The following is a 13,062-nucleotide window of genomic DNA, read 5'->3' on the forward strand; positions in this document are numbered from 1 at the left end:
CCAATATAATATTTTAGAAAGCTAAGGACAAGCGGTTTGAAACTCCCTTTCCTACTCTCTACTGTATGTTAACAGTAGTCAAAGGTCTTCTAAATCACAGTAGTGCACTGCAATCTTTAAAGACCAACTGCATTAACCAAAAGTGTCTAAAATGTTTCCAGCAAACACCGCAAATTGTATGTTACAGACACTAAAAGCAAAGCAATCCTATGGAGGTCAATATATGCCAAACTAGGGTTGTACGGTATACCAGTACTAGTGTAGTATCGCGGTACTATCTATATTTGTGGGTACTAATGAATCAAAAACGGTACTATACTCTGTTTGAAAAGTACCGGTTCACGGGCATGACGACATGGTTTTACGAGCAGAGGAGCATGTTCGGCAGTGCACAATCATGGAGTAATTACAAGCAGACACAGTGTGTAGACAGAAAAGGGAGAACGGACGCATTTTGGCCTAAAATTTGACGATAAAGGTGAAGTTATCACACTGAAACGCCCTCAGGAAGAGGGGCTTTAAGACATGGCTAGCTAGCTAGGATGCCTACTTCTAAATCACTAATCCTCGTCTCCATGGCAACAACTAAAGTAAGTTTCTTACAAGTATCATCCCTGCAGGACAAGGAATAGCTAAACATGCTTCAGTACACACCGTAGGAGGTTACAATAGCTGACCGACGTCACCGCTAACAAAATCTAGCACTCCTGAATGTAAACAAACGCCATGGGGGGATCTACACCTGACATCCACTGTAATGATACCAAGTACAAGAGCGTATCTAGTCAATACTCCTATGAAAATGTATATTATGTTAATAAACTCAGGAAATGCGTCCCTGGACACATGAAGACTTTGAATATGACCAATGTATGATCCTGTAACTACTTGGTATCAGATCGATTGATAGTCCTGGGCATGACGTTTAAGTGCATCTGGAAGTGGAGGCTCCTCTATAGGGGTCTTGGGGCACTAGGAGGTTACCCCCTTTACTACTGTTACCCCAGGTGGCCCTTGGCAAAGGCCTAGTACCTGACTGGCCCCTAGCCAGGGATACGCTGAAGACCTCAAGGGCAGAGCAGGCGGGAGAAGGTATATGTAAGAACCACCACATGAACGAAGACACATCCATGTGGGCCCAGTTATGGGGAAATAACAACCCAAGACCTCAACGGTGGAACAGGCGGAGGATGATTGCTAACCCTATGGAGCGTCACAACGGCTGGGATGGCGGATGAAGTATCCAAGCAAGAGAAGAATAAGTGATTACAACATTTGAACAGAAGTGTAACTAGAATGTGTTAAAAGAGAAAATAAGCAGATATTAACAGTAAATGAACAAGTAGATTAATAATTAATTTCCTCCCACTTGTCCCTCATAGTTTTGACAAAAATAATAGAAAGGAAAATGACACAATATGGTACTGCCTATGTCAGCAGCTGTTATGTTTTGTGGTCTGGATTATGTTTTTCTTATTTTCTGTTGTTTTGAACTCCATTAGTTCCTGTTTTTTGGTGCACCCTGGTTTGTTTTGCTTGCCATGGTGACATATGATTTTCACCTGCCGCTGGTGCACCTGGCTCTAATCATGAGACTAATTAAACTGCCCTTGCCAGTCAGTCGGTCTGGCGACATTGCCAGTTTTCATGCCATAGTTCATGCTGCTCCTTTCATGATTAGTTCACGCTGCTCTGTTCATGCCATAGTTCATGCTGCTCGTTTTTCATGTCACAGTAAGTCTTGTTTTGTGCCAAGCCATAGTTTTTGTTGTTTTTTTCACGCCACAGTTTCGTGTTTTTTTCCATGTCGTAGTTTATGTTTGTTCCCTATTTTGATAGCAAATCATTAAAAATGTTTCTACCTTCACGTCTGGTTCGAAATAGTCCGTTTACATCCCAGGAGAACAAACCCCGCAGCAAGCTGCGTAAACCCCCACGTCTTGACAGGAGCCTTTTTTAAGTTGTCTCATATGTTCACTATTTTATTTAAGGACAAAAATTGCAATAAGAAACATATGTTTATTGTACACTAAGATTTTTTTGTTAAAATAAAGCCAATAATGGCATTTTTTGTGGTCCCCTTTATTTAGAAAAGTACCGAAAAGTATCAAAATACATTTTGGTACAGGTACCAAAATATTGGTATTGGGACAACCCTAGTACACAAAACATTATTTTTTTGGGCATCGCTCAACTTAATATGCTCCTAGACTTTTATGTTCTCTGTTAACTCGTCACTGCCAAGCATGTTGTAGAATTCTGTTAAACATTAAAGGCCTACTGAAATGACATTTTCTTATTCAAACAGGGATAGCAGGTCCTTTCTATGTGTCATACTTGATCATTTGGCGATATTGCCATATTTCTGCTGAATGGATTTAGTAGAGAACATCGACGATAAAGATCGCAACTTTTGGTCGCTAATAAAAAAGCCTTGCCTGTACCGGAAGTAGCAGACGATGTGCGCGTGACGTCACGGGTTGTGGAGCTCCTCACATCTGAACATTGTTTACAATCATGGCCACCAGCAGCGAGAGCAATTCGGACCGAGAAAGCGACGATTTCCTCATTAATTTGAGCTAGGATGAGCGATTCGTGGATGAGGAAAGTGAAAGTGTAGGACCAGAAAGAAAGAAAAAAAAAGACAAGGGCAGTGGGAGCGATTCAGATGTTATTAGACACATTTACTAGTGGAGCCGATCGGCCTGGGTTCGCCTACACAGTGTACTAATATAATAAAATAGTAAACGGGAGACAGAGCAGATCCGGTAGCCACCGCTTCGTTAATGTGAACTCCTTTACACCTCTCTCTCCACAACCACACACCCTACGTCACAGCCCCACGGCAACTCTGAAAGGACAAAACTCCTCCTCCTCACACTCTCTGTTAACTTGGGACACCCTGAACTGTTTGTTACACTAGGATAATTCTGGAAAATCCTTTTTCTGCTTATTGTGTTACTAGTGTTTTAGTGAGATTATATGGTGGTACCGTAAGTCGGAGGGGTGTGGCCACAGGTGTGGTGACCGCCAGTGTCTCCGTGGGAAGCCACGTTTCTCGACGCGGCAAGGCAGCCGGGCTGAGATTTTTTTTCCCCCCCCCCTTCACGGTGTAAGCATCCGACAGTCGGGGGCGGTCGGTGGTAGAAGGCAAGAGAGTCAACAGCTGCAGGAAGAACGACGCAAACTCTCCGCTCATGTCTAAGGTAAGAGCCGACTTATTGCCACCATTTTCTCACCGAAACATGCCGGTTGACATGTGGTAGGGAACCGTGTTCGCTTGACCGCTCTGTTCCATAGTAAAGTTTCACCTTTGGGAATGTAAACAATGAAACACCGGCTGTGTTTGTTGCTAAAGGCAGCCGCAATACACCGCTTCCCACCTCCATCTTTCTACTTTGACTTCTCCACTATTCATTGAACAAATTGCAATTCAGCAACAAAGATGTCCAGAATACTGTGTAATCATGCGATTAAAGCAGACGACTTATAGCTGAGATCGGTACTGAAACAAAATGTCCGCTACAATCCGTGACGTCACGTGCACGCGTCATCATACTGCGACGTTTTCAGCAGGATAATTCATGCAAAATTTTAAATTGCAATTTAGTAAACTAACCCGGCCGTATTGGCATGTGTTGCAATGTTAATATTTCATCATTGATATATAAACTATCAGACTGCGTGGTCGCTAGTAGTGGCTTTCAGTAGGCCTTTAAAGGGGAACATTATCACTATTTCAAAAGGGTTAAAAACAATAAAAATCAGTTCCCAGTGGCTTGTTGTATTTTTTGAAGTTTTTTTCAAAATTTTACCGGTCTCAGAATATCCCTAAATAAAGCTTTAAAGTGCCTTATTTTCGGCTCTCTGTGAAGACACTGGCCACTTCCCTGTGACGTCACACAGTGCTGCCAATGTAAACAAACAATGGGAATACCACAGCAAGATATAGCGACATTAGCTAGGATTCATCAATCAATCAAACAATCAATGTTTATTTATATAGCCCTAAATCACAAATGTCTCAAAGGGCTGCACAAGCCACGACAACATCCGGGGATCAGCGCCCACCATAGTGGATCTAATATAATAGTGAGAGTCCAGTCCATTGTGGATCTAACATAATAGTGAGAGTCCAGTCCATAGTGGATCTAACATAATAATGAGAGTCCAGTCCATAGTGGATCTAACATAAAAGTGTGAGAGTCCAGTCCATAGTGGATCTAACATAATAGTGTGAGAGTCCAGGCCATACTTGGATTTCAGCGGCTTAAGCGATTCAACAGATTACGCATGTATTGAAACAGATGGTTGGAGTATGAAAGTATTGAAGAAGAAACTGAAGCTATTGAGCAAATAGCTATTGACGCTATTCATAGCCATAGCATGGCCGAATAGCTACGTTAGCATAGCCGGTAAAATGTGCGGACCAAACGATCAGGACTTTTGCATCTTTTGACACTGGAGCAACTTAAATCCGTCGATTGGTAAGTGTTTTTTTCGCATTAAATGTGGGTGGAAGGAAACGTAATATCGTTGCAAATGCATCTGCAGGTTATCCATACATCTCTGTGCCATGTCTGCTTTAGCACCGCCGGTAAATAGCATGTTAGCATCGATTAGCGTAGCATGTTAGCATCGATTAGCTGGCAGTCAACATCAACAAACTCACCTTTGTGATTTCGTTGACTTTATCATTGCAAATGCATCTGCAGGTTATCCATACATCTCTGTGCCATGTCTGTCTTAGCATCGCCGGTAAAATGTGGAGACACTCTGGCACATTCAATGGGGGTTCGGCGGCAGACACTTTGGCATCTTGGGGCCAGTGGTGCAACTTGAATCCCTCCCTGTTAGTGTTGTTACACCCTCCGACAACACACCCACGAGGCATGATGTCTCCAAGGTTCCAAAAAATTGTCAAAAAAACGGAAAATAAGAGAGCTGAGACCCGGTGTTTGTAATGTGTTGAAAATGAAAAGGGCGGGTGTATTACCTCGGCGACGTCACATTCTGACGTCATCGCCTCCAGCGCGATTAACAGAAAGGCGTTTAATTCGCCAAAATTCACCCATTTAGAGTTCGGAAATCGGTTGAAAAAATACATGTTCTTTTTTCTGCAACATCAAGGTATATATTGACGCTTACATAGGTCAACTGATAATGTTCCCCTTTAAGTCTTAAGTCATGTGATAACAAACCGGATGGCCGTATTTCCAACTCGACTTTGTGATAATCAAAAAGTATATTCGGACGCGAAATTTATAAGGGTCTTACCTCGTTTCTGCATGAAGACAAACAGATCGTCCAGAAACTGCTTCCGCTGGGGGTCGCTGTCCAGTTCGTAAAGCTGCAAAGCAGAAGGAATAAGCTCTTTTTTTGCTGAAATTAAAAACTACAGCATCCAATAAATTCTCTGACCTTTGCAAAGTCCCTTGACGGTTCCGCTCGTCCTCTTCCTCCGTCGCTCTCTTCGGCCCAGACTGGAGCTTTCTGTGGGTACAGTGACATCATAGCAGCAGTTTAGGTTCGGGCCATCATTTTGATATTGAAACCCATTTACAGCATGTTAGTGTGGTCTTTGAACCAACCCCCTCTCCCCGTCACATAAAGGTTGCTGCCCTTTGTATCCATAATACATTATTTAAAAGGGGGGGAAGAGTTTGTTGAAAGCTACTCCTGTTGAGAGGGAGATGAGGGAGAAGGCTCCATTGTCATGAGGTCGTTTATTGTGACGCGTTATTGCTCCATTGCCTCCTTGTAATGTGACGGTTAAGGGTTGAACTGTAAGTGGAGGCCAGTGTGTGTGCAGTCGGACGGAAAGGCCTGCTGAGACGTTATTGTCCCGCTGACACGCACGCCAGACACACACACACACACACACACACACACACACACACACACACACAAAATCCTACATTGCTTTCATATATATAGTTATATATACAGGACTGTCTCAGAAAATTAGAATATTGTGATAAAGTCCTTTATATTCCGTAATGCAACTAAAATCATGAAAATGTCATACATTCTGGATTCATTACACATCAACTGAAATATTGCAAGCCTTTTATTATTTTAATATTGCTGATTACGGCATACAGCTTAAGAAAACTCAAAAATCCTATCTCAAAAAATTTGAATATTTACTCAGACCAAGTAAAAAAAAAAGATTTATAACAGCAAAACAAAATCAAACATTTGAAAATCTCAATTAATGCACTCAGTACTTGGTTGGGAATCCTTTTGCACGGATTACTGCATCAATGCAGCGTGGCATGGAGGCAATCGGCCTGTGGCATTGCAGAGGTGTTATTGATGCCCAGGATGCTTCAATAGCGGCCTTCAGCTCATTTGCATTATTGGGTCGGGTGTCTTTCAGCTTCTTCTTTACAATACCACACAAATTCTCTATGGGGTTTAGGTCAGGAGAGTTGGCAGGCCAATGGAGGACAGTAATGCCATGGTCAGTACACCAGTTACTGCTGGTTTTGGCACTGTGGGCAGGTGCCAGATCATGCTGGTAAATTAGATCATCATCTCCATAGAGTTTTACAACAGATGGAAGCATGTACACAGCTGCATTGACTCTGGACTTGATGAAACACAGTGGACCAAAACCAGCAGCTGACACGGCTCCCCAAACTACTGCTGACTGAGGGAACTTCCGTTGTCTAGAGTTCAGGAGTGGCTTGACCATGGGAATACGGTTATTGAAGCTGTATGTTGAAAAGCTCTATGGAGATGATGTGTTTGGAGGAAGAAGAATACTGAGTTGCATCCCAAGAACACCACACCTACTGTGAAGCATGGGGGTGGAAACATCATGCTTTGGGGCTGTTTTTCTGCTAAGGGGACAGGACGATTGATCCGTGTTAAGGAAAGAATGAATGGGGCCATGTATCGTGAGATTTGGAGCCAAAACCTCCTTCCATCAGTGAGAGCTTTGAATGGTTGACCAAATACTTATTTTCCACCGTAATTTACAAATAAATTCTTTAAAATTCCTACAATGTAAATTCCTGGATTTTTTTTCACATTCTGTCTCTCACAGTTGAAGTGTACCTACGATGAAAATGACAGACCTCTGTCATCATTTTAAGTGGGAGAACTTGCACAATCGCTGGCTGACTAAATACTGTTTTGCCCCACTGTACATACATACGTGTGTGTGTGTGTGTGTGTGTGTGTGTGTGTGTATGTGTGTATATTAAAAAAATGGGAGATCAGTCACCAAAATTTTACCATAAAGTCTAATGTTATTTTTACAGTGTACAATTTAATGGATAACTTGCTTTGAAATCACAAGTCAACCAAGTATTTATTTTCATTTTTTTTGGGTGGGGGAATATATGATATTTTGTTTCAGTATTAGATCATATCAAAGTTTAAAATAGATGCGGAAGATATTTTTGTTCAATGTCAAAATGGAAAGAACAAATACATTTAGTAAAAAAAGATAAAGTTGACATTATTGACATAATTTTCAGGCCTTTGACACTCCTACCTCCTACGGTTTGTAATGTAGCGTGTTTAGCTATTCCTTATCCTCCGGTGATAACATTTATGGGAAATAGATTGCTGACTTTGAAGTGTTGTGGGATGTTGGCCGCTAGCTAGAATTCTACCTTGGTTTTCATTGGCTTGTTGCAGACAGCTAGAATGTGTCATCAACATGCAGTATGATGATGCAAAGATATTATTAACAACTAATCGGCCAAATGTATATAATTTGCACCGTCTACATCGCCCAAGCGCACTGTGCAATTGTTGCAGATCTGCATGTTGTCGCAATATGCGGCCGGTCATTCAGTTCCATTTCATGTTTGATACTAAAACAACACAACATGTTCCTGTGCGCCACAAAGTGGTCACTTGTGCTTAATCAAAATAAAGGACTGTTTTAGGTATTTCTCTAAATGCAATATTAACAATCTGATTGTTTATGTTTGACTGCCAAAACCTGTATGGACATGGTGGCTTCATAACAGCATTCTACCATCTCAGCTATAAAACACATGGGAAGCAAAACGGAAAAAAAACATGTTGGCTATAAACTGCAACTCTCCTCGTGTTTACACTGAAAACACCTCTAACGTCAGCCTCTTTATGAGGTATTATTTACTAGATTTCCCCCTCAGTTGCTAAGGCTAAGGGTACGTTTAGATTACAACCACCTAGTAAAAACAACATTGTCCTACTTTTTGTGGACGGACCAGTAAAACACATTCTATTTTTTTGGGGTATGAGAAAACTCACACGTGGCAACAAAACATGGTCCTGCTGGGTTTCCCCATAAGACTGCAATCTACTTGGTGGCAGAGATGGAACCAAGTCATTGTTTTCCAAGTCCCAAGTAAGTCTCAAGTCTTTGCCCTCAACTCTCTAGTCAAGTCCCGAGTCAAGACTAGAAAGTCTCAAGTCAAGTCCCAAGTCCTGCATTTTGAGTTTCGAGTCCTTTCAAGTCCTTTTAACCACAGACTAATATATTTACACAGATTGTGTATCCTTTTATAACACTGTATTTATTTATTAAAACAAGTGCATTTGAAATTACCGGAAAAAAATAGTGCTGACATTGCACTTCACAATAGCACTATTAACCAGTCACTTAAAACATTTAACTCGTTCCTTTACAGAATAAACACATTGAAAAAACAAGTACAACTGTACTTATTTGCACAAAAGTGTTAACATTGTATTTCCATGACATATTGCATTGGAACTAGTTCCACAGCAGTTTCTATCCTGTTCTTCTTACCTTATCTCATTGAGCTCATCTCATACTGTATGTGTGCGTACACATGAAAAACATAACGAATACAAGAACATACCAATGAACAGAGTTGTACTTTTTAGATGTCAGGGCCCTATGCAATATGTACACATATTCTTAAAGGCCCACTGAAAGCCACAACTAGCCACCACGCAGTCTGATAGTTTATATATCAATGATGAAATATTAACATTGCAACACATGCCAATACGGCCTTTTTAATTTACTAAATTGCAATTTTTAATTTCCCGGGACTTTTTTCTTTAAAACGTCGTGTAATGATGACGTGTACGCGTGACCTCACGGGCTGTTAGGAATATGAGCGCTGCACACACACACAGCTAAAAGTCGTCTTGCTTTAACGGCATAATTACACAGTATTTTGGACATCTGTGTTGCTGAATCTTTTGCAATTTCTTCAATTAATATTGGAGAAGTCACAGTAGAAAGACGGAGTTGGGAAGCTTTAGCCTTTAGCCACACAAACACACGGTGATTCCTTGTTTAAAATTCACAGAGGTGAAACTTTAGTATGGATCACAGCGAACATGGATCCCGACTACATGTCAACCAGCAGGTTTCGGTGAGAAAATTACCGGATATCAGCAGAGCTTGTGCCGTCCATACAGCTGCCGTCGACTTCCCCGAGACACTGCGCGTCAACACCCGGCCGTGGACGTACACTTCAGGTACAGTTAAACTCACTAAAACACTAGCAACACAATAGAAAGATGAGGGATTTCCCAGAATTATCCTAGTAGATGTCTCTAAAAACATATGAATCCGTCTCAATTCAACGCGATTGCAATCGCGTTTTTTTTTTTTTTTCTAGTCCGTCGCTATCGATATCCTCAAACACGAATCTTTCATCCTCGCTCAAATTAATGGGGAAATTGTCGTTTTCTCGGTCTGAATAGCTGTTTTTGTTGGCGGCTCCCATTAAAATCAATGTGAATATATGAGGAGCCATCAACATGTGACGACATCGTCTGTGACTTCCGGTAGAGGCAGGGCTTTTCTCCAGTTGCAAAATTTATTGTGGATGTTCTCTACTAAATCCTTTCAGCAAAAATATGGCAATATCGCGAAATGATCAAATATGACACATAGAATGGACCTGCTATCCCCGTTTGAATAAGAAAATATCATTTCAGTAGGCCTTTAATATAGTGTACATTTTAACTGACCTTTGACTATGTTTGTCTCTTCGTATGTGACTAAAATACGCTGTGCTGCTGACCGCCGTCTAACATTACGTGACTGTGTATGATAGATTGACTAACGTAACGTTATGTGTAGGTACCTCATGTAAACCTGCTTAAAGAAAAAAAATCACTCGACAAAAAGTATGAATAAGGTAGCAAACGGCAGTGGACGCGACAGATTGCCGTGTTTGCAATGATGTTATAACCATAGACAACTTATAAGTAGACGCAGCATTGGCTGCTGTGACGTGAGCAATTTGGCCGCCATCTTGAAGTGGTGATGAGGAGCCGGCGAGCAGCCTAAACCGACGGTTGACAGGTAGAAAACAAAGATGGCTGGTGTTTGGCGTTTTCCTGCTCAAAGGAGCGGACTGTTTAAAATAGGAATCGGGGGATTACTTTTCCCCCAAGTAAAATTGAACCTTAACGTACTATAGGTTGTATTTTGTGAAAATAATATTGCCACAGAGTTGAGAAGGAGCAAAGATCTTCAACAGTACTAAAATCGTAGCCGCTAGCAAACAAGAGTATGACCACAATAGAATCGCTTGTCAATGAAATTAATTAAATAAAAAAATGTCAAACTTAAATAGCAAAGTTGAAATGAATGATTGTGACACCTAAAACAAAATTCACCAGCTGCCATTTATTATGATACATTCTCTTTTTAGGCAAATTATAAGACAATACTTTCTTAACAGTATAATTGTAACCAGGAATAAGTCTTCAAGTAACAATATTCAAATACTAACATTGTTGGGTAAGACAGAATTTGGTTTTATTCTGAATCTAGTGAAACAGATTGGTGGTTTTAGCTGATATAAACACTTTCAGGTGTTTATATATTTTGATGTTTAAGTACTTGGCAGAAGCTTTTACCCGAAGCGACATACATAAAAAATACATATAAAACAATGACTGTAAACCTGATCATTTAAGGGAAGAATGTAATACAAAATATCTATATAAAGTGTCAAGACAGAATAAATTACAGTCTATAGGTCCCTAAGATATATAGATATCTAATGTATTCATACGTTGTTTATGTAGGATACACGCATGTATATATAACCTAATCATATTGTTTCTTCAATTCAAAAATAGCTGACCGTTTTTCCCCCTTCTCTGTGATTATTACTCCCAGTTTGGATCTTGGACGTCTGGTCACTTATAGCATATAAGAATATTCTATTACTGCTAAGCAAACTATGAATAATAAAACATGTGTCCTTTATCATAGCTGCACGTATGACGTGTGCTTTTTTGGCAATTTGAGCGGAGTGAAGCGCAGCCCCTCACCAAGGAGCACACCTTCAGCAGTAAAGAAAAACAAAAAACACAACAACAAAAAAGTGGTATCATGGTAGATGCACTGCATGCAGGACTGCTTCCAAAATAAAAAATAAAAAGTTTGTTTGAAAACACAGCAAAACGCTGCAGGTAGGAACAAGATAACCTGGATGTGCAATAAATGAGTGTCTCTGCCCGTGGTGATGCCCTACACGCAAAGTCCTTATTCAAATAAGGTGGTCTGCACTACTTTACAATTGCAAATGCAGTGTTAGTAAATTGCACGCAACATAAAATAGTATACACTATTTTATAAATGGCAACAAAGTGTTTACTACGTGGTGTTTTAAAGTTAAATAAAGTACCAATGATTGTCACACACACACTAGGTGTGGTAAAATTATTCACTAAATTTTAACCATCAGCCTTGATCTTTTGATCTAAGTAAAAATCATTAATTCATTTTCTACCGTTTGTCCCTCCAGGGGTCGCAAAAGTGGCTGGAGCCTATCCCAGCAGCATTCGGGCGGAAAAAAAACGGGCTTTTAAAATGTACAAATTCCTTGATTGATTAAGTGATTGATTCCAAATATACCCAGACAAAAACACAGAATGGTGGTGTAACAATTTCAATTAAATATTCAAATGATTTCTGTTCATAACTTTTATGGACAGAATTTCTAGGCGCAGTCAAGGCGTTCCGGTTTGGTGGCCACGGGATTAGGTCTCTGCTTTTTGCAGATGATGTGGTCCTGATGGCTTCATCCGACCGGGATCTTCAGCTCTCACTGGATCGGTTCGCAGCCGAGTGTGAAGCGACCGGAATGAGAATCAGCACCTCCAAGTCCGAGTCCATGGTTCTCGCCCGGAAAAGGGTGGAGTGCCATCTCCGGGTTGGGGAGGAGACCCTGCCCCAAGTGGAGGAGTTCAAGTACCTGGGAGTCTTGTTCACGAGTGGGGGAAGAGTGGATGGTGAGATGGACAGGCAGATCGGTGCGGCGTCTTCAGTAATGCGGACGCTGTATCCATCCGTTGTGGTGAAGAAGGAGCTGAGCCGGAAGGCAAAGCTCTCAATTTACCGGTCGATCTACGTTCCCATCCTCACCTATGGTCATGAGCTTTGGGTCATGACTGAAAGGACAAGATCACGGGTACAAGCGGCCCAAATGAGTTTCCTCCGCCGGGTGGCGGGTCTCTCCCTTAGAGATAGGGTGAGAAGCTCTGCCATCCGGGAGGAGCTCAAAGTAAAGCTGCTGCTCCTCCACATGGAGAGGAGCCAGATGAGGTGGCTCGGGCATCTGGTCAGGATGCCACCCGAACGTCTTCCTAGGGAGGTGTTTAGGGCACGTCCAACCGGTAGGAGGCCACGGGGAAGACCCAGGACACGTTGGGAAGACTATGTCTCCCGGCTGGCCTGGGAACGCCTCAGGATCCCCCGGGAAGAGCTAGACGAAGTGGCTGGGGAGAGGGAAGTCTGGGCTTCCCTGCTTAGGCTGCTGCCCCCGCGACTCGACCTCGGATTAGCGGAAGAAGATGGATGGATAATACAAAAACATTTTTTTAGGCCATCTCTATGCTTACTCGGTGCATGTTTATGTCATACGTCAGCAACCAATAGGATGTTTTGTAAGCTGTAAGTTGCTGTGTTAAGATCTTGTTATTATTTTACCAAATAATACATTGCAAAAATCAGTTTGAATCAAGTATTCTTCTTCCTCTGAACACGACGAGTTGAGTTTATACCAAAAAGTTCTCTTTTGGTTTCATCTGCTGTATCATCCATGTATCCAT

At 41.5% G+C, this 13,062-nt stretch overlaps 1 protein-coding gene across 1 annotated transcript in view; it reads right to left on the reverse strand.

Moving 5' to 3' along the window:
* The window catches only part of LOC133563650 (AT-rich interactive domain-containing protein 3B-like), a 41,302-nt gene that overhangs the window by 13,911 nt on the left and 14,329 nt on the right, over positions 1-13,062 (reverse strand). Inside the window, exons 3-4 of the mRNA XM_061917911.1 lie at positions 5,422-5,493; positions 5,278-5,350 (exon numbers count right to left, since the gene is read on the reverse strand). Coding sequence (XP_061773895.1) covers positions 5,278-5,350; positions 5,422-5,493 — 145 coding nt within the window. The remainder of the gene's footprint in view (positions 1-5,277; positions 5,351-5,421; positions 5,494-13,062) is intronic.

The sequence above is a fragment of the Nerophis ophidion genome, linkage group LG12 (assembly GCF_033978795.1).
Source record: "Nerophis ophidion isolate RoL-2023_Sa linkage group LG12, RoL_Noph_v1.0, whole genome shotgun sequence".
In the NCBI taxonomy this organism is placed as follows: Eukaryota; Metazoa; Chordata; class Actinopteri; order Syngnathiformes; family Syngnathidae; genus Nerophis; species Nerophis ophidion.